Below are 24,327 nucleotides of genomic sequence, written 5' to 3' on the forward strand. Positions count from 1 at the left end.
AGCCCCACGTGAAGGAGCTCAGGAGAGCCTGCTGGAGGAGAGGCCGTGGAGATGTACGTTGGTTTATCCATTCACCCATCAATAGACATTTGGGTTGCTTCCAGCTTTTGCCTCTTGTGCCTAATGCTGCTATGAACACGGGTATACAAATATCTCTAAATCTCTGCCTTCAAATCTATTGGATAAATACCCAGAAGCAGAGTTCCTAGATCACAGGGTACTTCTATGTTTAATTTTCTGAGGCCCCTCCATGCCATTTCACAGAGAAGCTGCACCAGTGTGGATTCCCACCAACGGTGCCCCAGGGGTCCAATCTCCCCATATCCTTCTCAACACTGGGTACTTTCAGTTTTGTTTTGTTTTTTATAACAGCCCTTCTAATGGGCCTGAAGTGGTCTCTCATTGTGGTTTTACCAGTGGCTGTTTTCAGCCCCTGGGTTTTGGAGTGGTTTCTTATAAAACAAAGGCTAACTGGTACAGAAATCTTTTGCCTAGAGGTCAGGCCCCGCAGTGGCCAAAATCTAACACATGCGTCATTGACCTTGGGACTGGGTAATAGGTGGAGGTCAGAACAGTCCCGAGGAGACTGAAGGCCACAAGCTGGGAAAAATAGCCAACACACTGTTAGTGGAGGGTGGGAAAGGGGCCACACGTACTAGGCAGTAGCAACACAAGAGGAAAAAATTGCCACTTGTGATGACGTACCCAGAGAATTTGCGAATCTGCCTGAAATGACTTCCGTGAAGAAGGTTGTTTAATTGGTTAATCAGAATATGATGAAACCCCAGAAGACAGGCATCCAATAGGACCAGAGAGACAAGGAATGGTTCAGTTTACAAGTGGAATTGAGTAGACACACAAGACTGCTTCTCATCTCTACTCTTGCCAACACACAAACAGTTCTCAAAGGAAAAAAGGACCTCAGGGTAAAGATTACATTAAGGGTGTGCCTGGCACTCTTTGTTAAGACTTCCTAAAAACCCAAGGTGGTGCCCAGTGAACTTCCTTGGCCAGACAAAAGGACTTCCAAGAATCTTGAAGGCATCACCACACGTCCCCACTGACAGTCATCTAAGGTAGAGAGGAGCTTGTCTCAGAAAAAGATTTGTCTGGTGGAGTGAACTATAATGAATTGAAAACCCACAATGTTTTTAAGAAAACTGTACCCTCTTTGACCAAAAGAGACTGAGCCGGTTCAAAATGAAAAGGGCCCCTGGCCACCAAATTTCTGTGGGTAGGAAAAAGGCAGCGAAAGGTACTTTGCTGCAAACATGGGCCATTTTTATGGAAACTCAACTATGTCTCCAACTGTCAAGCCAAGAATCCCCAGGGTAGTGCCTGAGCTATGCAAACAATGGTCTAGTGCCAGGGACAGGAAGCTTTTCTGCAAAGGGCCAGAGAGTAAATCTTGTAGATTTTATGGGCCACAGGTAGTCTCTGTCACATATTCTTTGTTTTCTGGTCATTGTTTTTATTTTGTTTTGTTTGTTTTGTTTTGAAAAACCCTTAAGAATGTAAACACACTCTTGTTTGGTGAGCTGCATAAGAAACAGGCCACGGGCCATATTTGGCCCACAGATTGGTGTTTGCCAACCCCTTAACTTGGGAACTACTCCCAAGGAGAAAGACTGGCCCTGACGAAGGAATATTCTCTACCTTTCAAGATCAGCCCGGCAATATGTATCCAGTTGGATTCCAGAATTTCGATGGGGTTATGACCATGCATCACTTGCTTTCTCTCTTTTCAAATGGGAGTGTTTGTTGTGGTGGTCCTGTCCATGCCCCACCATTATATGTGGGGTGCCTAGGGTGGGAAGGCACATAGCTTATCTCTTAAGTTCATAAGTTTTTGGATCAGGAGAAGCGATGCCCGAGAAACCTCATCCACATCTTCCATAGATGTTCATCACGAGATCCTAGACTCTGAGCCTGAGGCCATAACCGAATGGAAATTTGTGGAGGTGAGAGTATATTGAATGAAAGAGAACTATACTAACTGTGGCCAGATAGTATATTGGGATTGTATATTGAGATTAAAATGGCCACAAATTCTTCCAGGTTCCTCTCTTCAGAGGTGGAATCTTTTCCCCCCCATCCCTTGAATCTGCGATATTGTGACGTGACTTGACCAACAGGCCACAATTGAAATGATGATGTATGTGTATTAAGTTTAATCTTCAAGAGGGTTTTCAGCTTCCATGTTCACCCATTGGAGCACTACCACCAAGAGAAGAGGTTGTAGAGGGCCCATTAGAGGACACGAGATCATGTGTGGAGCATCTCCCCAGCCATCCCAGCTGAGGCCCAAATGTCTGAGTGTGTGAGTCCAGGCGAGATCAGGAGAGAAACCCATCTGCAGCCGTAGTTGCCAACCTACAGTCATGAGGTGATTAATGATTATTTTAAGTACCAAGTTTTAAATTGTTTGTTACACGGCAAAAGCTAGCTGATACACAGGGCAATGCAATAGACTATGGAAGTTCCCGCAGAAAGATCCAGAAGGTTCATACCAATGGTGTAATGACACCATTGTCTTTGTGTTGCTGTTCTTAGAACACACCCAAGTAACACAGGCTAAACACTTGACCCAAGTGACACAGACCAGCAATATGAGTTCCTCTCCTCTTTGCCTGGTTTGTTTGTTTTTTTTTTTTCTCTCTTCTTTTCAATAATTTTTAAATTAAGTTTCTATTTGAGAATGAAACGCTGCCACCATCCAACAAAACCAATAAGTACTATTAATAGTGGCTGGGGTCCATGGCTCAGAAAACACAGACAGGACTCCCCTGTCGGGGGTTTATAAAAAATCCCATCCCATAGCCATTCTCCCCTGCCAAGTCCACACAGCATGCTGGCACCACCGTTTTCTAGAATAACTTCCTCTTGTATTTTGAGATTTCTAAAATAAGCCATAAGGTGCTTGATCTAAAGATGGATTCGAGCGCTGAGCGATGGCTTTCATATCCCATAGGCTGAGCTTGTCTTTGGGAGACGCGCTGTTGACCTGTTCTTTGGGCAGCCTGAATGCGGCGTAAAGAGCACCTGGCAAGGAGGTCAGAGGCTGGGCAGCAGCGCTGAGGAGTCACAACCTGTGCTCTGGCTAAGGGCTCCCAGCAAAGAGACCATCCAAGGAGGCTAAATCCAGCCTGAGCCCAGCCAAGCCCATGCACTGGGAGAAGGGCATGTTCTTTCGATGGAGCACCCCACGATGGTGCCTTTTTGCAATTCTCACAAAGACACCAAAAGCGCTAGCAGCAGCACTATCAGAGAAAGCTGAGTCCAAGTGCTAGCTGCTGTGAGACACTGGGAAAGGGACTACACCTCTCTGAGCTTCAGTTTCCATTTCTGAAACAGGCAGACTGAACTATATGAGCTTTACATTGATTTTCTGTTCTGAAAATATCCTGCCCTTGATCGTACAGTCCAATGATGATGGCCATCAAGATTCCTGGGCAAGCCCTCTGACTCAGAAGGGGGTGTGCTAAAAATGCTTTAGGAAAGGAGACCAGGCATGTTCCTCCCTCCTCCTCTCCCTCCCTCTCTTTCTTCCCTAACCTAGTCATTCATGCACTAAGTATTTACCGAGAATTTACTCTATGCCAGATGTGTGCTAAACACTTAGGGTACAGAATTCAGTAAGACATCTTTCAGGAACTCAGCTCCCCATTATTTACTGAACCACTCCTATGTGCAAGCATCTGGGGGAAAGCCCTTGAAAGCCACATGAGCAATTTGGCACTGAGCCTGGGGACACTGGGGAAGCCACTCCAGGTGGTCACACTAATTGCTTTTTTAAATCCCACATCGATGGCTGGAATGCACTAGCAGGATAAGACTGGAGGCAGAGACCAGGGATGAGGCTGAGGAGGAATCTGGACAAGACACAGTGAGCCCCACATCCGGGAAGGGACTTGAGGGGGGAGACCCGGAGTCCAAGTTGAACTGCTATAAATGCAAAGGCATGGATCCAGTGATGGATGGGGGAGGGAGAGAGAGGGAATGGCTGGACAGAGGTGCCCCCCATGGAGACGGGGACCCAGAGTGACAGATAGTAGAGTTCACAGGAAGAGGTAATGGGTTTGGGAGAAACTGGTAATAAGTCTGAGTCTCCTGGGAGCATCCTGGGAGCCGTATCACACACGAGTTGGGATCCGGGTCACAGGCGGATGGATAGTGAGGACACTACAGAAGCTGAGGGCCCCACAGGAAGGTGAGCCTGAACTGGAGCCCTGAGGTCACCACCATTCACGGAGCACCTTGGGAAGGAGAAAGACCAGGCGGGGCTGGGTGGGGCTTGTAGATGATCCCACTGTGTGTTCTGATGAAGCCGCAAGTGCACAAAGGAGGGGAAGGGGCTGGAGCCAAGGCTCAGGACAGTGCTACTTGCCTTGGGGTAAGAAGGAATCCGTGCACTTCAGAGCACTGACAACAATATCCTTTGTAACCCATCCCCCCAACCTCGGACACAGGACTGGCCAACAGGAAGGAAAGGGCAAGAACAAGTGCCCTGGACAGGGGCCAGCCTCTACTGGGGATCCTCAAATTTCTTACCTTGTTTCCCCTCCAGACCCTTTGGTCCTAGCAACCCCTACAGCCTGTCGGTGCTAACCCTCGGGGCCTCAGAGGAGGGCACTTTGCTGGCCCACCCATCCTAGAGCCGAGGGTTCAGGTCCTGGGGTCTCCTTCAGGGGATGTGAAGGGGAGCCTGAGACCCAACCTCGGGTCTGGGGGTCACAGAAGGTTGATGTTCCTTTGGGTCTTTCCTAAAACCCTGACACAGGGGCGCACACAGTCCCTGAGCCAGCGATCCTGACCCTGCTTTATATCAGAACACCTGAGTTTTGCAAACACATCCCTCTGGGAATTTGGGTTCAACAGGCCTGGAGCCTAGCTCTGGCAGGTTCTTAAGAGTTCCTTGGCCCAGGAGGAGAACCCATGATCTGCTCTGAGTGCCTCCTGCTACCAGTGAGACAAGTGAGCGGGACACCACTGCACACCAGGAATAGAGAAGAGAGAAACCCACCTCTCCCTGCGCAGTCTCAGTCCAGAGGCCAGATGAGGACAGCAAGAGCCCCGAGCCCCACAGCCCTGCTGGAGAAGCCCCCTCTGGGGCCGTGGGAGTTCCGAGGGGACACCCGCCTGGAGTGCCGAGCAAGCACGGAAGGCTTCTAGGAGATGTGGTTATTTGAGCCCATCCCTGAGGACGGCCTCTACCGTCAGACACTGCTTTGGGGCCTCCCTGCATGTCTCAGGTGCACCACAATGAAGGGGCGGCCCAGGGGTCACTGAACAACGAAGGAGGTTGAAGCCCCCGGCAGGAGAGGGGCTCAGTGTGGAGGACCCTTCCTGCCTGAGGGAACACATTGCCTCGGGTTCCTCGGAAGGGGGAGCTGGGCAACAGGTGCGGGGCCCCCGAGATGACGTGCAGTTTCCGGCCCAAAGCTCTTCTATTGAGGTCCCCACGCCTGTGGGCGGCCGCACAGACACCGGCCCCTCTCCAGCCGGTCTGACGCTCTGACAGACACCATTCAGTGTCAGCACAGCCCCTGGCCCTGGCTGCCTTCCTCCTCCTGCGTCACCAAGGCAGGCCAGAGTGGGACCCCTCTCCACAGAGGGCACCCCTTTCCTCTCTCCCCATGGGGTGTATCAAGAGACGTGTGGGCAGCAAGCCCTGCCTGAGGTCCCTATGCCTGGGTTCAGCTGGACTCGGTAGCTCAGCCTCCATGGTACCTAAGAAAAGCCACCCCCCCTCCCTCTGGGGTTGCCATGACAACAAAGACCTGGCATCAGGGTGGAGAATTAACAATGAGCTCAGACAGTGGGGTTTGTGCTTGGTACCAGAGCCCAGGTGCTTTGGATGAGGTGTCGCTGAACAACCCCAGAGAGGTCAGCTTGGGGACTTGCCTGGCAGCACCTGGCCAGGACACCGAAGGGCAGGCTTGAACCCAGGCAGCCCGACTGCTGGAATCGTCCCACACCCTGCTTCGGGGAGAGCTGCAGGCAGATGACCCCCAGCAGTCAGCCCTGTGTGAATCACCTTGCCTGCGCAGAGCAGCCTGGCTCAAGGTCATGCCCCCTCCCAGGGGGCCTCGCCCAATGCCTGGCTGGTGAGGAGCTATGAAGTCCCCACCCCCTTGGCTTCCCTGGGATCCAGTGGCAGGGTGTCCAGGTCTCAGAGCTCCCTGCGGCTGATCTCGTTCTCTGGGCTCTGCTCTCAGTGGCTGACCCCGCGATCATGCTGGGGAGGGGGGCGCAAAATAACACCCCCCCCAAGATGTCCCCACCCTAATCCTCAGAACCTATGAATATGTTCCTCCTACAACAAAGGGAATCTGCAGATGGCATCAAATGAAGGAGACTGAGATAAAAGAGGGCCTAGTGAGATCACCAGGGTCCTTTTTAAGGAAGAGCAGGGGAGAAGTCAGAGTCAATGTCGGGAGCGGCAGTGTCTGGAAGGATAGCGTCACCAGCCAGCATGCGGGCAGCCTGGTGGGGCCAGAAAAGTCAAGGAAGGGCTCCCTCCAGGGCCCCCAGCACCTTGACCTCAGCCCTAAAGCCCACTTCAGACTCCCCATCTCTAGAACTGCCATTTGGATCATTTTAAACCACAAATGGGGGTGGGGCGTTTGCTACAGTAGCAAAAGGAAACCAATCCACACTTATTTCCTGCACCCCAGTCTCTACCTCAGAATTTGCTTGCAGTGAGCCCTGACAACACAATTTTTAAAAATTTTCCAATAGGAAGGAAATCAACCCAGTACCTCCATAAAACTGAACACTCTGAGGGTCTTATGATGGAATGATGATAAAAGTAATAACTAAAAATACAGAATCCTTACCAGGAGCCAACGGTGTTCTAAGCACTTTATACCCTCTCATTTGAGGTTCCAACCTCTATTTTCTAGCTGGGGAAACTGAGGCACAGAGAGGTTGAGTGACTGGCCCAAGGTCACACAATTGCTAAGTGGAGAGGCCTGGTGAGCCATGATGTTTTATTGAGTAGAAAAAAAAAAGCATCGTGCAAGATAATGTACAATACAGGTCTGCTCACGTGAGAATTATGTGTGTTTGAGTGTGGACACACTTACACAAATAGGAAAGATGCCTGGAAAGACAAATTCTTTATCACTTTCTACTTTAGACACTTCCATATTGTCTCTGAATAAACACGCACTAATTCTGAAACTTAAATCAATAGAAAACATTCTATGATATTAGTCAGACACCTAAAACCATGAATGCACCTAAAAACTTCTCCAAGTCACTTCCTTGCAAGTGTCTGGTCAGGGGAAGAGAATTCTCTGTCCTCTTCTAAGACAATGAAATACATAGGACCGCACAAAGTGCCCCTTGCCCACAGAGCTGTGGGACTCTCCTGAGACGGTTCTGTGATGCTGGTGTTCTACTGGACTCTTCACATCCCCGTACACAGCCAAGCTGCTAAAACCGACTTGATGAAGCCTATAGGGTAAGTGGGAAACTGCTCAGGATTTAATGTTAGGTGAGAAAAGCGAGATACAAAATTGTAAATTATGGGTCATGACTGGATCGTGATTGGATTATGATTCTGTACAAAACAAGAGTGTGACTCACAGCAACTGCAATGGAGTGCCTTCTTGATGTGCGGAACTCAGACACACAAAACCCAAACTCATGGGAGGGCAAAGAATATAACCAGACAGTCATAGAAAGGTATGCAAAGTATTTATCATAATTAACGATAAAAGAACAGCAGTGGATAGTGGTAGACTGAATTTGACTTATCAGATTTGCATGGATTTTGTAGAAGAAATACAACCCAATGGTACAAGCATGCAAAGAGCTAGAGACATGGGGATCATGGGCATGCAAGGTGCATCTTTCAGGAAAGAATTTGGCTGTAAGTGTCACGAGCCTTGAAAAATGTTAAAACGTTGATCTTATAATTCCATCTCTGGAAATCTAAGGAAACAATTAGAAATGCAAACAGACGTTTATATACAAAAATGTTCACCATAACACTACTTAGAGTAGAGCAAACAGAAAACCTAAGTGCCCAATAAAAAGAAAATAACTAAGCAAGTTAACCATTACATTGTACATTACAAGCCCTGGAAAGTTATTAATGAAAAGTAATGAATACTCATAAAATGTTAAGTGGAAATAGAAGGATTCCACCTACCTGCCATCATATAACTATATAAGGAGAAAATCATCCAAATCGACAGAGAATGGAAAGCAATAATCCTTAACATGAATGTAAGCAGCAACTGGGGTAAGCTCAAGAAGAAAAAAGATTTTTTCCTTCTCTTGAGGTTCTGACTTTTTTGCAATGGGGCAAATATACTTTTATAATGAGAAAACACAGCATATGTTATCTTAAAAATGGAAAACACCCTTGCGTTCTCTTTGGAGCATTTCCTTCATTTGAAGCTGCCTCTTCCGAGAGCATCCAGAACTGCCCCTCTCCAGACTGACCATTCCCACCCTAGTTCATTTTTTCCCTATTCTTTGCTTCATGTATCTTCAGTTCAATTCACCTCAACACAATGCACACTGTAGTGTCTACACTGTGCAGGGACACGTGGTGTGAGTCCAAACAGAAGGGAATTGCGGTAGGATACAGAGATGGATAGACACAATCTCCCTCCCTCCACCCAAGAGAGCTCAGGGTTTAACACAAGAGCAAGACAGAGAACCAGTGTCCCATAAGCCAACAACAATGAAGAAGGTGCCCCCAGAGTAACCTGATATAGACATTCAAGGAACAAGCAATTCTGATTGGGAAAATCAGAGAAGCTGCGATTTGAGCTTGGGTAGCTGGGTAGAAGAAAGGGCATTCCTGGAAGGGAGGAGTAGAGGTGAGCACAGGCCCAGCAGCGTAGCAGGTTTCAGGGGATGCAACCAAGATAATGGTAAAAAATGAGAAATGAGCCTAGATCACTGAGGGCCTTGAGTGCCAGGCTAAGAAAATCAGGTTTTTTTTCTGTGAACAAGGGGATATCTCCAAAGGGCTTGAAGGAGAAGAGGACAGACTCCTCAAAGAGGATCTCCTTTTTCCGTTGTATATGCCGCAGTGCGTAGCTCATAGCTGGACTCACAAGAAATGCAGATAAAGGGATTTTTAAGTCCATATACTGAGACCCACCAAAGAACCAGGGATTCCAGAACTATACCCCCATTCTGAAGCTTTAACTGACCTTTGTCCTGCACCAGCACCTCCAACTCCTCCCGAACACCATCGTACCAGCTTGTGATGTCCACATGGAGGGAATAGTCGCAGCAGGATTTGGTGTCAGCTGCCTCATGCCATTTCTCGAAGGAGGTCAGAAGGCTAGACCCAGGTTCAGGGACAACATGGTCAACTGTGAAAGAAAAATATGCATCACATTCCAAAATGCATAGGACCTGAGCTATTCCAATGGTAGCCTCAAATACCCTCTTCACCCCATCATCATCACAATCACACCATCATCACCACTATCATCACCATCATCACTATCATCACCATTGACATCATCATCATCACCACCTTAATCATCACCCTCACTATCAACCCCTTATCAACACCATCCATCATCAATACCATCACCATCCCCAACATTATCATCACCATCATCACCATCACCATGATCATTATGTCATCATCACCATCATCATCATCACCACCATCACCATCACTATTATCTACATCTCCATCATCATCACCATCATCATCATTATATCTTCATCACCATCATCATAATCATCACCATCACCATCATCATCACCATCACCATCATCACCACTCCCACCACCATCATCAATATTGCCATCACTGTCACATCATTACCATAACCATCAGCAGTGACATCGTCACCACCATTGTCATTGTCATTGGCAGCAACAGCAGCAGTATCACAAGTATTTATTGAATGCTTATTATGCCTCAGACACTGCCACCAGGCTTTCCATAAATTATCTCATTAAATCCTCACAGCCATCCTGTGAAGTGAATATTAATATCTCCAGTGGCTGAAGAAGAAACTGAGGCTCGAAGAGGGTAAGGAACTTGTCGAAAGTCACACAACTAGGTAAATGGTAGGAAGAAGACCTACAGAGTCCCGTCAGCTGCAGTTGGAACCCCTTCCCACTACTCCATGCTGTCACAGCTGAAAGGTACACAACCTTATAAACTAAAAGCATGTTAACTTCATCACCTCTTTTCAAAATAAAATCTTAAATGTAAAGCAAATGAAAGCAGAGATGCCTGACTTTTAAACCCCACTTGACTTTGCATATCCGTCTAGCTACTACCCTGTTTCCCTAATATCCACCCTTCACAGCCAGACATCTATAAAGTGTAGCCTTATTCTCTGCCCACTCATTCCTCTACTGTCGAAATCATCAGCCTCTGCACTTAATTCAATCTCAGTGTCTCTAGATTTAATGGAAACATCCAGTCCTGACTCCAATGGACCTCCTGGGACACAGTGAATCACTCCCTGCTCTTGGCTTCCATGACGACATGGCTTTCTGGCTTTTATTCTACTTCTGTGGCCATTTTTCTTCAGTCTCCTTATAGACTCTTCTGCCTCTACTTGGCCATTAAATGGTCAAATTCCCTATGGCTTGGTCCACCCTTCAATGCACCTGCTCATTAAAATGTACCGTTCTCTCTTAGCCTCAGAACTCTGACCTCAGCTCTTTCCCTGACCTCTCCACCAGGAAGACTCAAAAGCACATCAAGATTAAAATGTCCCAAGCCTCATGCAACATTGTTCCCCCTTCCCCTTGCAAATCTGGTCCCTACAGCCTCTTCAGCTTGAGGCTACCTTCTTAATTCCATAGCTAGGATCCCAAGGGTCATTCTTGACTCTTTCTTTCTCTCAGGTACTCCCATCACCCAACATCAAGTACTTATATTTTCCTCCTACATATCCCCAGAGCTGGCCATCTCTGTCCACATCCATGGCCACACTCCTCATCCTAGCTACCCTCTTCTGTCAGCTGAGCTACTAAAATCACTTCCCCCTGGTCCAGCCACATCTGATCTAGGCCACTCTATTCTGGTCTCTTTAAAACCCAAAGCAGATGGCATCATTCCTTGCTTGAACTTCAATGCCTGCTCATTGCCCATTTGAAAAAGTCCAAAATTCTTACCTCAGCCATCAAGACCCATCAGTACCACCCTCACCTTCCAGTCTTACCTCACACGATCCCATCTCTGAATCTCTGCACTCATGCCTCACAGGCCTTCTTCTGTCTCTTCAATGCAAGCTGTGTCCTCCCATCACAGGGGCTTCACATATGCTGTTCCCTCTTCCTGGAGCCCTGCTCCCTTCCACCCTCTTCACCCAGTGAATTCATACTCATCCTTCGGACCTCTGCATGAATGCTGCATTTTCAGGGAAGCCTTCCCTGAGCTCTCTGCCCCTCAGCTCAAAGCTCTTTGCACCCCTTTATGTTGTAGCCCTAGTCACAGATTACAGACATTGCATATAGTTATACATGATCTGTAACTCCCCATAAGACTGCAACCACTGGGGTACCAGCACCATGTCCACCTTGGTACTTCCCTCCCCTAACACATAGCACAGAGCCACCCTCAATAAGTATCTGTTGGATGACAACATGGGGTGGGGACTCAGAACCTCCCCGCCCCTCACCATGGTCCTCCTAGTGCTTCCACGGGTTCTTGGGGTTCCATGAAACACATTGTGAAAATCACCCTTTTCCAGATGGGATGGATAAAGCCACTGCCCTAAGAGTCTCAAAGGAGCAAAGCAGGACCCTGGAGATCCTGACTTTTGATTTGGGGATCTGTCCTCTACTCCACATAGGTCCCCTGAGCCTGTAAATTCCCTCCCCACTTCCCAGCACTGTGTGAGCTTCTATCTCCAAGTATTTGCCACATGTCATGCACGACACCCAGGAACCTCATGTGTGTCTTCCAGCAATGCTATGCCGGGGGAGACTCAGATAATAAAGCCCATCCTACAGATGAGAAAGCTGAGGCACAGGGAGGCTAAATACTGCCCACAGTCATACTGGTGCTGAGTGGCAGTGATCAGGATCAAACCCGGAGAACTGGGGTCCAAGTCCAAATCCATCCAGGTCCAACACTGGGGCTCCTCCCACTTTCCCAACCAGCAGACAAAAGGCTGTCTTGTGGAGAAGGGACCAGGACTGTGCTTGCCTCATGAGCTGGGCCATCCCCTCCTGAATCAGGGGGACAAGGAGGCTCTGATGCATGAGCTCCACCTGCCATGGCCAACTCTAGCCCAGCATACTTCCAAAGGGATTCCTAGGAGGGAGAGAGATGGGCAGCCAGAGAGCCTAACAGTTGAAAGAACACTGAAAATCAACTGTTGCTTATTAATTAAAATAATTTATTAAAATGGAATCCAAGAGGGGCACCTGGGTGGCTCAGTTGGTTAAGTGTCTGACTTCAGCTCAGGTCATGATCTCAGGGTCCTGGGATCGAGCCCTGTGTTGGGCTCCCTGCTCAGCAGGGAGTCTGCTTCTCCCTCTCCTTCTGGCCTTCCCCACTGCTCATGTCTCTCTCTCTCTCTCTCTCTGTCTGTCCAATAAATAAATAAAATCTTTAAAAAAATTAAAAATAAAAATAAAATAAAATAGAATCCAAGAAAGAAAAGCTACTTCAAAAACTACAAGAGACCGTAAAATGATGTAGAGGAATCCAGCAACCCAGGAAACCTCTGTGCTAGATGGCATTGTTTGTACACAATGCCTCCTCCCTTCCCACCTTCACCAGGGTTCATGATGGGCAAAGTACAATCCCAGGGACTTTGGGCTCTGCCATGCAACTTGCCTTGGCCAACAGAACTTCAGCATGTAATTGAAGACATGAGGTGGTAAGAGGAGTGGCAAGTTTCTACCAGACTCTTCTTGTACTTCTGCTGTCTGCCAGGAGAAGGGCATGGTTGAGCTGGGTGTTGGTTCCAGGGTGGGAGCTCCATGGTGCCCATCTGAACCCAACCCACATCCTGAGGCAGAATCACTCCATCCTGCTCCTAGTCCCTCTGATCATTGACCAAGAGAAACAAGTGACGCTTGAAGTCTGGGAACTATTCATTATGCAGCGTTATCCTGGCATTACTGCATCAACACTGATTAGAACAACCACTTTCCCACTGTGTCACCTTCAGCAACTTTTTTCAGTCTCTCCTCTCCCATCTTTCTTCATAACACCTATATCCCTTGTCCCAAAACTTTAGCCATGTGCACACCAGGTTCAGGAATTTTTTGCTTTACTTCCCTACAAACCATATCATTCTTTCCTTAATACTTTTCTTTAGATCAGCTCCCCATTTCTCAAAATTTAAATGTTAATTTCAATCTCACCCGACGCAACAGCACCCATGATGTGCTAGTGCTAGTTATTTATCTTCCAATGCATTAAAATAATTTAAACTTTTAAGTGTCTGGATTGCCTATAAAATCCTCTGTGTACCACCAATGCCAGTCTTTATGGTAGGTTGTGGTGAGAACTACATGAATTGGTCCCCTGAGCAAACTGCCTGGTGTAGATTGAGAATGCAGTGTTTCTGCTGCCACTGGTGATGACGGACCAAAGTCACTGCCCATGTGCCCAAGGCAGGGGTTCAACTCACTGATCATCGTGGTCCCGCCTGCCAGCGCTGCCCTGGTCCCTTGGAAGAAGTCATCGGCAGCGGTCATCCCCTGGGATGGCTTCTGTAGGTAGGTGTTGACATCGATACCTCCAGGAATCACCATCCGTCCATTGGCCTCGATGGTCTTCACTCCACCAGGAACTATTAAGTTCTCTCCTATTTGTCTGGAAACAAACAACCAAAATGGCCTTTGGTTCTTAAAGGAAAGACAAGATGGCAGCCAACTGTGCAGCTTCAGTTCCATTAGGTAAACATTCCTGAGCCAGGTCCTAGGCAGGGCACTGGATAGACAGAGAACGCTCAGGCAGGGGTAGGGAGTATAAGGTGGGCTGCTTCACCAGTCCAGGAATCCAGGAAGTCTTCCAGGGGAAGGTGGTGGCAAAGAGTTCTCAGACTAGCCTAGAACTCCTTTAGAACACTTTTATCAACCACTTTGATGATTCAGATTGCAGGAGACAGGGTGTACCGTCCCCTCAGCTCTGCAGACCATGAGAGGTAGTGTTACGGGCTGAAGTGGGACCCTCCCAAAAGCTTATGTTGATGCTCTAATCCCAAGGACCTCAGAATGTGACTGTATTTGAGGACTGGCCCTTTACAGGGACAATTATGGTAAAATGAGTTTGTCCCTGTGGGCCCTAGTCCAATAGGCTTGGTGTCTTTCTAAGAAGAGGAGATCAGAACACAGACCCATACAGAGGGTTGACCCCATGAGGACACGGGGAGAAGATAGCCATCTACACGCCAAGGAGAGAGGCCTCAAAGAAACCAACCTGCCAACCTCCTGATATCAGACTTCCAGACTCCAGACCCACAAGAGAATGAACATCTGTTGTTTAAACCGCCCAGTGTGTGTGGTATGTTGTTACACCAGCAGCGGCAGGCTAATGCAGACAGGCAACTGGGATTATGGTTTTCACTCTCCTGAGCACTGACCTCAGGAAAGCTACTTAACTTCCCAGTCCCTGCAAGAAAAAACCATGAACATCGTAACACCTGCCTGGAGGGAATCACACTGGGGACAGCAGAATTTTTCTGAACCTGCTGACATCCCTTCTGTTCCCCAACGTGTTAGGTGCCAGCAGGGGTAGAAATTCCAAAGGGAGGGAGAAGGAAGAAGAGCCTAAGAAATTGGAAGACTTGTCCCCTTTGGTGGCAGCTGTTTCATCTGTTGGAACCACAGGCAGGAGACATATTGGAAGGGAGGCTCAGCCAGAACCAGGACAAAGAAGAGAGCCTCCAAGGTCAATGCCTGGCGAAGACCACAAAGTCTGAACAGGAGCACTTTTTATTAAAAAAAAAAAAAAATACAGTGGCTCTGAACTCTTCAGATGAGGCAACAATACTGTAAGATACAGAAAACACCCGTAATGAAGATACAGGCAAGTGTTGCTGTAGGGACCACCATGTCAGGTCCCAAAGAGAATCCACATCCGAGCAGCTGGAGCGGACGATCCTGGCTCCTCTGGACCCCTGCACAGGGCTGGTCTAAGCAAGTTATGGTGGGTGGGAAGAGGGCTCCTCTTGGGCTCTCCCACAGAATTGGGGCATCGTACTCTGTCCTGAAACTGAAAATAAGTCTAGCAAAAACACGGGGCCAGGGACCACTACTGTGACCACGCCCACAAGCACAGTGCTGCTGCCTCTAACGCCAATATCCTTCCCTCTGTCACCTCCAGCTCGATGTGCAGACTCCAGCTGTGCCCGATCCTCCTACTGTCCAGCTCCAAACACGTGGAGATACATCAGGAGCTGAAGAGCAGGGGGTCCAGGAGGAGATGGCCCCAAACCTTTCACCAGGAGCAGGTCACCCCTGAGATCCGGCTCTCCTAAGCATTTTCCAGATGATCTCATTTCATGCTTCAACTGGCTTTTCGAGAAAGCGGGATCATGTTCAAATGGTTAATGCTGGCAAAGGCTTAGGCGTGACCCAGAGTGGGCATTGGGCTATACACACACACAGCCCCTCGTGTGGGTACCTGGAGCCTGAGTGGGTGTGTGACTCAGTCACCGTGTCGCGGTGCCAAGGACTACAGTTAGGGGCCCATTTTAAAGGCATGACAGTTGCCTCTCTTTATAAGAAGTAAACACATTCTGCAAAGGGGGAAAATGGAATTCAGAGAGGTATGTTGACTTGTCCAAGGCTGCACAGCAAGTCAGTTGAGTATGGACTCAAGCCAAGTCCCCCCAAGTCTAATATAATATCTAGCCTCTGCCCACCAGCCTTACTTGCCTTCTGGCTTCTCTTACATTGAAGGAGCAGGCTCTCCCCAGACTGGGATTAACCCACATGGAACTGCCAGTGCATTAGGAGAAAGAACGCATATGGTTCTCAATGGCAGTATGTGCAGAACAGGAGGCTCCATGAATTAGCCAGAATTATTCTCCCTCCCCGCACCCCCAACACCACCCTTGCCCCCTACACAAGTGCTTCCCAGCTAGCATCTGAGTCACCAGCCCTCGGCAAACTGGATGGAACCCTCAATGAATCCTAACCGATTTAACACAAACACAGCTGACATGCTTTTAGGAAAACTGGGCAAATGGCTACAAAAGAGAAGAATTCTTGGTGTTCAATCAAAGGGAAGGAGCATAACTGAGCCTCCTTATGCCAGGCTGCACCTGAGGTCAGTATAGGTGGTCCCTCTGGGTCTCAGCCCTCCCACCCCTGCCCCCCAGCCAGCAGGGCTCCATGCTCCAAATGACCATGCAGAGACTCGCTCTGCTTAGTGAGGTGTGGGGAGGAGAAACTGAGTCAAATAAAAAGGGGTCTCTGACTAAGAGGAGTTGACAAATAATGAATTGTGGACACTGCATATTTCCTGAACAACTCGGTCTACCAAAGTCCCTAAGACTCCAGGTGTTCACTCATACAGCAAGCACTTAATAAATGCAGCTTGCCCAGTAAGCACTTGCTTCACATATACACATCTTGGACTGCAAGTCTCCTGCAGAGCTAACCTCAATCCCATGTGACAGGTGGGTAGGTGGTCCCACAAAAGGGTCAGCATCCTTTACCCCCATGGCCCAGAACCCTGAGGCCCCACAAAACAGACTTCACCCCGGAGTGGTTGTCTCTGTATTGAAGCAGGGGGTTGACCTAGAAACACCACTCCCCCACCACCTCTGCCTCTCTCCCTCTCATTCCAGCCTGTACTATGACCAAGAGCCCAAGGTCCTGCTGCCTGACAGGCCAGGGTTCCTCGCTACACTTCCTATCAATACTCCTAGTACCTCTCGTATCCGGCACTGACTAAGGCAAGGTCCCTAGTCAGGGTCAAAGAGCAGCTTGGGGACTGTGGGGACAGGCACACAGGCTGGCCAGCAGAGGAATGCTGCCAGCATGGGCGTCAAGGAAAGCTTCCTGGAGGAGGAACCACATGAGCAAGACCCACAGGACAGACAGGGGTTGGGGAGTGGGGTGGGGGGAGGGCAGTGAAATGAGAATGTGGGGTGGGGCAAGGTGTTCCAGCCAGAGGATTTATGGGTGCAAGGTTCCAGGTGAGAGCTGCTGGGCTAGGTCAGCAGGTACCACGTTTTCAGTGTGGCTGGGAAGAAGCAAGAGGAAGGAATCCAGCGGAGGAAGAGAGGCTTGGGCAGGACTTGAAATGGTCAGAATCTGGGACTGGAGTTGGGGTAGGCAGAGGGAGGCAGAGAAGGGCTCCATGCTCTCCTGAGCTCTTCACTGGACAGGTTGTGGACATGGTCTCTCCATGTTCACGGCCATCCACAGTTCCCTCTTATCCTCTCACCTACTCCCCCCTCCCCTCTTCCCTCCTTCCGTCCCTCCCTCCTTCTTCCTCCCTTCTAAACTTCCCCTCTCCCCCCACCAACTCCTCCTCCTCCTCCTCATCAAAGCATATAGGACACCAGATGGTCCCGTTAACAGACCCCATTTCCATTTGACCTTCACCTCGTTCACATTCCTCTCTGCCTTTCTTTCCTGCGTCAGCAGTCCAGGCTGGATGCTGAGAGTCTCTGGCTCCTACTCTTCCAGACTCCAGGGGAAGATGCGGAGCAACGAGTGAAACCAGGGCACTCACCATGTGAAAGAAAGAGAGCTGAACCTCTCCGTGACTAGCCAGTAAAGTGTGGTCGCCCCATCAAAACCAGTCTGGTGTTGTGGGCTGAGCTGGGAGCCCTCTAACTTCTATGTTGAAGCCCTGACCCCCAGCATCTCAGAATGTGCCTATATTTGGAGACGGGGCTTCTCAAGAGATGACTACATTAAAATGAGGCCATTTGGGTGGGGCTCTTATCCAACAGAAGGGATGTCCTGTGCACATGCGCACATGGGACGACCCTGTGAGCATAGGGCGGGAAGACACCCTCCAAAAGCCAAGAAGAGAGATCTCAGAAGAAACCGTCCCTGCCAGTGCCCTGAGCCAGGACTGGCAGCCTCCAGCCTGGGAGAAGTAAATGTCTCTTGTTTCAGCTGCCCAGCCTGGGGTTTTTTGTTACAGTGACTGAGCAGATGGAACACACTGGGATGTCACATCGAGAGAGGAAGCCAAAAGGGACAAAGTGCAGGAACCCTCCAGCCCAGTGCAGGCCACGGCCCTGTCCTAACATTCTTCCTTTTTCTCCTGGCTCCCTCCACCCAATCCAGACACTGTGGGCAGGTCACAGAGCTGTGAAGTCAGTCCTGTGTATTAGGGGGGCCTCTGCGCCTTGCCCCGAGCTGACAATGTGGGGCAGCATGTGGACCTCAGTGTCCTGCCAGATGTACTTCCCACCTCCTTGTGCTTCTGATGGCCTGCATAGGGCTGGTGCAGCGGGAACATTCCAGAATCTCTAGCCCCTCCCCACCTGCAGTTTCGACCTCCCCAAATCTTTGTATCCCTGATATTCACAGCACAGTCATTCTGGGACAGAACTCTAAGGGCCCAATAGCCTGGGGAGACTGGCTTTTTTTTTTTTTTTTAGAATTATTTATTTATTTGAGAGAGAAAAAGAGACTGAGAGAGCAAGCAGAGGTAGACAGAGACAAGCAGACTCTCTGCTGAGCAGGGAGTCCAACACAGGGCTCCATGTCACAACTCCTGAGCTAAAATCAAGAGTTAGATGGTCAAGCAACCAAGCCACCCTGACACCCCAAGACTGGCTTCTTAAAACCCATGTTTTGGGGATGCTGGGCAGGCTCAGTCAGGGGAGCAAGCAGCTCTGGATCTCAAAGTTTTAAGTTTGAGCCCCATATTGGGTGTAGAGCTTACTGAAAAAATAAAATCTTCCAAAAAAAAAAAAAAAAAGGTGTGTTTTGGTCAACTCACTTTATAAGTCCATCTTCCAGGTAGACATCGGCATAGAAGGACTGGTCATCATTGATGATCCGTCCACCTTTGATGAGGAGTCGGTCACTCTGAAAAGCCAAGCAGAGTATCAAGTGTCACTAGGGAAAAGCCAAGAATTTTTGTTTTAACTTTTAATAATAAAGTTATCCAAGTATTTTCAAAAGTAAAGAAATGTCATAAAAAAGCCCCCTCACGTCCGTCACCCGGACTCAAAAGCCTCAGTGACTGGTCATTCACATTTCACCTATTCTACCTCCCCCCCCCCCCCCCCCCCCTCCTGCCCCAACACTTCAGTCTTCTTTTTGCTCAGGTGTAAAATAAATCCCAAACAGCATACCTTGCCACCTAGAAATACCTCGGGATACATCTCCAACCGTCAAGGAGTTTTTAAATAATCGGAAGTGCAACCCATCATGTCAATGGACCCAATTCACAGTAATCCTTTCCTAGGTGTTAAGAGCCCACCCTCAATTTTACGTGGCTTTACAGTGGGTGATTCGAGCGGGGCTCTGTCTTCAGACCCCACCCTGATCTGCCTCTCCGCGGCCTGCCGAGATCTATACCAGCCTTCCTTCCCCTCTGACGCCGTTCATTTGTTGAAAAAACGAGATCATTCATAGAACAGGAGTTTATTAGGGTGTTATTACTGAATAGAATAAAACTCCATTTAGAGACCCTTTAAAAGCTAACGGAGAGACTATAAAATAAAGATAACTCCCCCAGAACAACCTCCAGTCAAACATCTGAGGTTTCTCTCCACCGTTCTCCTCAACTCCCCATGGTTGTGATGACAGTGCTAGCATCCCTCCACTCATCCATGCCCCCATTACGTGCTGGCTCACTGCCTCAGCTCTCAGCATAGGGCCAGGCCCTGAGGGGCCAGGACGGAGCAGGGACAGAGTGGGATGTGCTCTCCTGGAGCAGACGGTGGGAGAGGCAGAGGCATAAGAAACCACAGGTTTACAGGGTTACAAGAGGAAAAGGGGAGGGCGCCCACCATGAGAGCAAAGAGAAGGTGCTTCCACCCTTACCAGGAACCAGACCAGGCCAGCTCACACCTAAAAAAGTAAGTTGAAATGAGTTGTTCCAAACAAGCAGTAGGGAAGAAGGCCAGGGAAGGTAAACCTTCAGAGTCTAGACAGAGACAACTGGTAGCCAAGGTCCATAGGCAGCAAAAAACACAACAAATTCTAGGAGCCAAAAAGCACACAACTATCTCCTTTTTGCATTGTATCATAAGAGTGTCCCCAAGTTATTACCGGTTCTTCATAATCATAAGTGACTACAATATTCCATCTTCTGGATACACAATAAATTGTTTAGTGATCTGCCTACTGTTGGACACTTATTTTCGTGTTTTTACAATGGTATGTATTGCTGCAATGATCATTTCTGCACACAAAGCTTTTCGTTCAGCTTGAATTGTTAGAATCAACTCCCAGAAGCATAACAACTGGGTCAAACAGTATAAACCTCATTGATGGCCCTTGATAAATATGATGAAATAGCTTCCCAAAAGTATTGCTCCAATTTGCCATGCATAAAATCAGCAAGCACCCTGCATTATCATTAATACCTACTTGTTAATTTGCATTTCTTGGAGGTTGAGAATTATTTTGTCCTGTGCTTATTTATACTTGCACTATCTCCCAGCTGGAGATGCAGGGATGAATGAAACACACAGCCTCTGTCTTTAAGCCCCAGCCTTTGGGTAGGGAGAGAGACAGTCAATAGACAATCGGGGTAGACACTTCCGATGGAGTGTCTTCCATAGGTTTCCCTGAAAGCAGAGCCTGAGACAAATGATTGGAGGCCGATAGTGTCTATGGAGATGACTGCACAAACCGGAGTGAGTAAGTAGGAGAGGCAGGCAGCCACACAAATCCCATGCAGAGTGTTCCCTGATCTGGCAAACAGTGGGGTTAACTGGGGCTTGATCCCACCAGGATCCTCCGAGGAACTGTACAGAATACAGCTCAGAGTGGTCCCTACGGTCTCAGGGCATCAGCCATGAGAGGAAGGCAGAAGACACTACACAAGCCCAGAGAACAAGGGTTAACCCAAACTAAAGAATCAGGGAAGGCTTGCTGAACAGAAACAGGGCATGCAGTCTGCCGCTCAGGACCCTCTTGTGGCATTGTGCATCAGCCCTGTATTTCCTTCAGAGTGAAAGCCAAGGTTAGTGAGACTCAATGTAATCTGGAATCTCACTACCCAGGCAATGTTCACTCTCTCACTGGCTTCAGGTCTCTGTTCAGCATCACTTACCTGAGAAGCCCCCTGGCTGCCCTGTCTGGAACACTAGACACCTCTGCCCTACCAGCAAACCCCACACCACTGCCCACTCTGCTTCATAGTACCAACTACAGTACACCCCACACACTATATATTCACATGTTTATCTAAAATGTGACTTGCCCACTGACATCAGAACTGTGGGGCTCCCCCATTGACAGGGTCAGACACAACTCATGGGGGACCACTGCATACACATTGATGCAGATAATGGTGACAGCTGAAATGGTGCCCTGCAGCTGTCCTGACAAGACTGTTAGCTTCATGGGGGTAAAGATTTTCCCTCTGCATCTCTGATACTCAGACAACCATCAACCAGCTAGGTTGATGGATGGATGGATGGATGGATGGACAGATGGAAGGATGGACAGATGAACAGATAGATGGATGGGTGGATAGATGGATAGATGAATAGATGGATGGATGGAGGGGAGGATGGATGGACAGATGGAGAGATAGACAGATGAACAGATGGATGGATGAATGGATGGACGATGAATGGATGGACAGATGGACAGACAGACAGATGGACAGATGGATGGATGGGTGGATGGATGGAAGGATGGATAAATGGATGGGTCCCTGAACTGATTCTTGGAGGATCAAGAATGGATCTTGATGGAGAGCAAAGGTATCACAGCCATGAGACAAGGAACTATGGGCCATGAGGCAGGGAAGACAAGTATGAGCCAACACATCCTGCTCCCCAGCAGGATGGGCTCTGGCTTTAAGCTCAACCACTCTCGGGCCCTACAACTTGCCTTTTAGCCCTAAGATAGAAGTCAGCCACAACTTGCACAATCCCCCTCCAGGACCAAGGGAAAGAGGAGGTTGGGGCTCTACATATCCAAAAGGAGAAATAAAATGGTGTGCAGATTTCCCCAGGCTCCAGAAAGCAGGGAAATGTGAGTCATCAGCAGCAGCTGGTGCATGGCTTCCAGAAGATGGCCCCCTCCATGGGGGCTCCGTCACATTTAATAGAGGGCTTTACAGGCTCAGCCTGAAAGGTAGTATTTAAAGTACTATGCACCAGAAGATCAGCCCCACACTTCTCTTCCTAGAAGCAGATGGTGTAGCTTGTGTCCAAATCCACCTCCATCCCCAACTACCGGCAGATAGTGTATATAGCTACTGCAAGGGGTCCCTTCTGGTGTTCTCAAGGGGCAAGTGTATTTCTAAACCAGCATGTCCATAACGAGGTAAAAGCTGATGTCACTTCTTCCTTTTCTTCCTTAACATTAGCAGTGCCTTTGCCTTTTAGTTGGTATTTTTGGAATCATACTCTTTGGAACTCTAGCACAGCGGGATTTAAGTAGATACTATTCCCAAAGGGGAATCACAGGTGTAGTGAGTTTAGAAAATTCTGGGTTAAGCAGAAACAAAGATCATTTATACAACTGGAATTCCCAGATTCTTTATTTTATTGATGTATAATGTGAATATGTAAGAAGGGAGCTGAATTTACATATTTTCCAAACATAGATCTTTTTGTGGTATGGAAAATTTGACAAGGATGTTTTCCCCAGACAACACCTTAGAAATTGTGCTTTACAAGAGTTAAGCTCCCCAAGCCCGTTGGCACTGAGTGGTTCTTATGGAACGTTAGGTCTGATCTGACGTCAGAGGGAAACATGGCTTTGAGACAGGGCAGCTTCACACGTGCACATAACTAATAAGGGTCTAGCATAGACCCAAGGTTCCCTAACTTTCCGCCTAGCACGGTCTCTATCAAACATCATTCTGTCACATCTTAAAACATTTTCACACTCTAGAATCCATGACACTCATAATCAGATACAATTTAGAAAGAACCAGAGGTCTGTGAGCCAAGGACCCAGCATTCTAGGGCTCCCTTTCTTCATGCAGGAAATCTAAGTGTAAGATCTCACAATAAGAAGAGTGAATTTGACGGTACATAATTTTTAAGAATTCAACAAAGTAGAAGTCACACATTTAAAAGAAAATGATACCCTGCTCTCACAAATAGCATATATGAACAATGACGAGCTTTGTATAACAACCAGTGTTTAAATACTCGGAAGAAAATGAACTATCTAATCAAAAATTCAACAAAAGTCTAACAGCAGGGGGTGCCAGAGACTGTCATTCATTCCACGGTGATGGCAATGACCTTAAGTGAATTGTGCTCAGCATGGCTCAAGTCCTTGGATTGGTGTTACGGAGGAACAGAATGTCCAGATTCAGATACAAGTTCCAATCTCTGCCCACTTACTATCCATGTGACTTAACCTCTTCTAGACTTAGTTTCTCCATCTGCAAATGGGAACAATCGTCTCTGTCTCATAAGGTGGTTGGGAAAAGTCCATGTAGTATATATATAAAGCATTTAGCACAAGCCTAGCCCCTGTAAGTACTAGTAGAGTTATGCATTGCTTATTCTTTGCCATCTTCTACAACAGGAACTACACTCAATAACTATTTAAGGAAGCAGTGTGTGCAACTAAAAGATAAAGTGCTTGCCTTTAAGGAGTTCTCAGGCCAGTGGGGAAGACTGTGAAGTGCTGGGGTAGAGAGAAGAGAAGAGATAGGGAGGAGCATAGAGCCCCTCTCTTCTAGCTCTTCCAGGGGGAAAATTGCTTATCTGAGCTGGAAGAATGAGTAGGAATTAACCATATGGCAAAGGAGAAGAGAGACTGCAGAAAGGAGTATGACATGGGGACAGGTAGAGAGGAAGAAGGAAGCTGGTATGCTAGGGGATCTGTACGTGGTTTCATCTGGCTGAAGCATGCCCTTGGAGTGGGGATGTGGAGCGTGTGCAGGTGCCAGCTCGTGGGGACTCTAACCCCATGTGTAGACAGAGTCCAGACTGGTCACCATGATCTCAGTAAGATCTAGCACTAGACAATTTTGCAAAATGTATCAAGGGCCTTAAAACTGTTCATGAACTTTGATCTAAAAATTTAGCATGGGATGTCATGCTCCTGGGAATCTGTCCTCAGGAAAATATCCCCAAAACAGGCCAAAGAATTAAGCACAAAAGTGTGATCCAGAATTAATTACAATCTTATAACCATACCACTGATGATGATGAGGTATCATTCACCTGCTAAAATATTTCCCTGGGATTTCTAAGGGTGGACAAAAGTGCCAGACAATAAAATGTTAGG

At 48.1% G+C, this 24,327-nt stretch overlaps 1 protein-coding gene across 2 annotated transcripts in view; it reads right to left on the reverse strand.

Annotated features, from left to right (window-relative positions):
- Positions 1 to 24,327, reverse strand: part of CRMP1 (collapsin response mediator protein 1) — a 71,757-nt gene that overhangs the window by 28,911 nt on the left and 18,519 nt on the right. For both annotated transcript variants that reach the window (XM_032855291.1, XM_032855300.1), the window contains exons 2-4: positions 18,884 to 18,972; positions 13,596 to 13,780; positions 9,180 to 9,344 (exon numbers count right to left, since the gene is read on the reverse strand). In XM_032855291.1, the coding sequence (XP_032711182.1) occupies positions 9,180 to 9,344; positions 13,596 to 13,780; positions 18,884 to 18,972 (439 nt within the window). The remainder of the gene's footprint in view (positions 1 to 9,179; positions 9,345 to 13,595; positions 13,781 to 18,883; positions 18,973 to 24,327) is intronic.

This window comes from Lontra canadensis, unplaced genomic scaffold (genome assembly GCF_010015895.1).
Source record: "Lontra canadensis isolate GAN:19392208 unplaced genomic scaffold, GSC_riverotter_1.0 scaffold1, whole genome shotgun sequence".
NCBI classification, from domain to species: Eukaryota; Metazoa; Chordata; class Mammalia; order Carnivora; family Mustelidae; genus Lontra; species Lontra canadensis.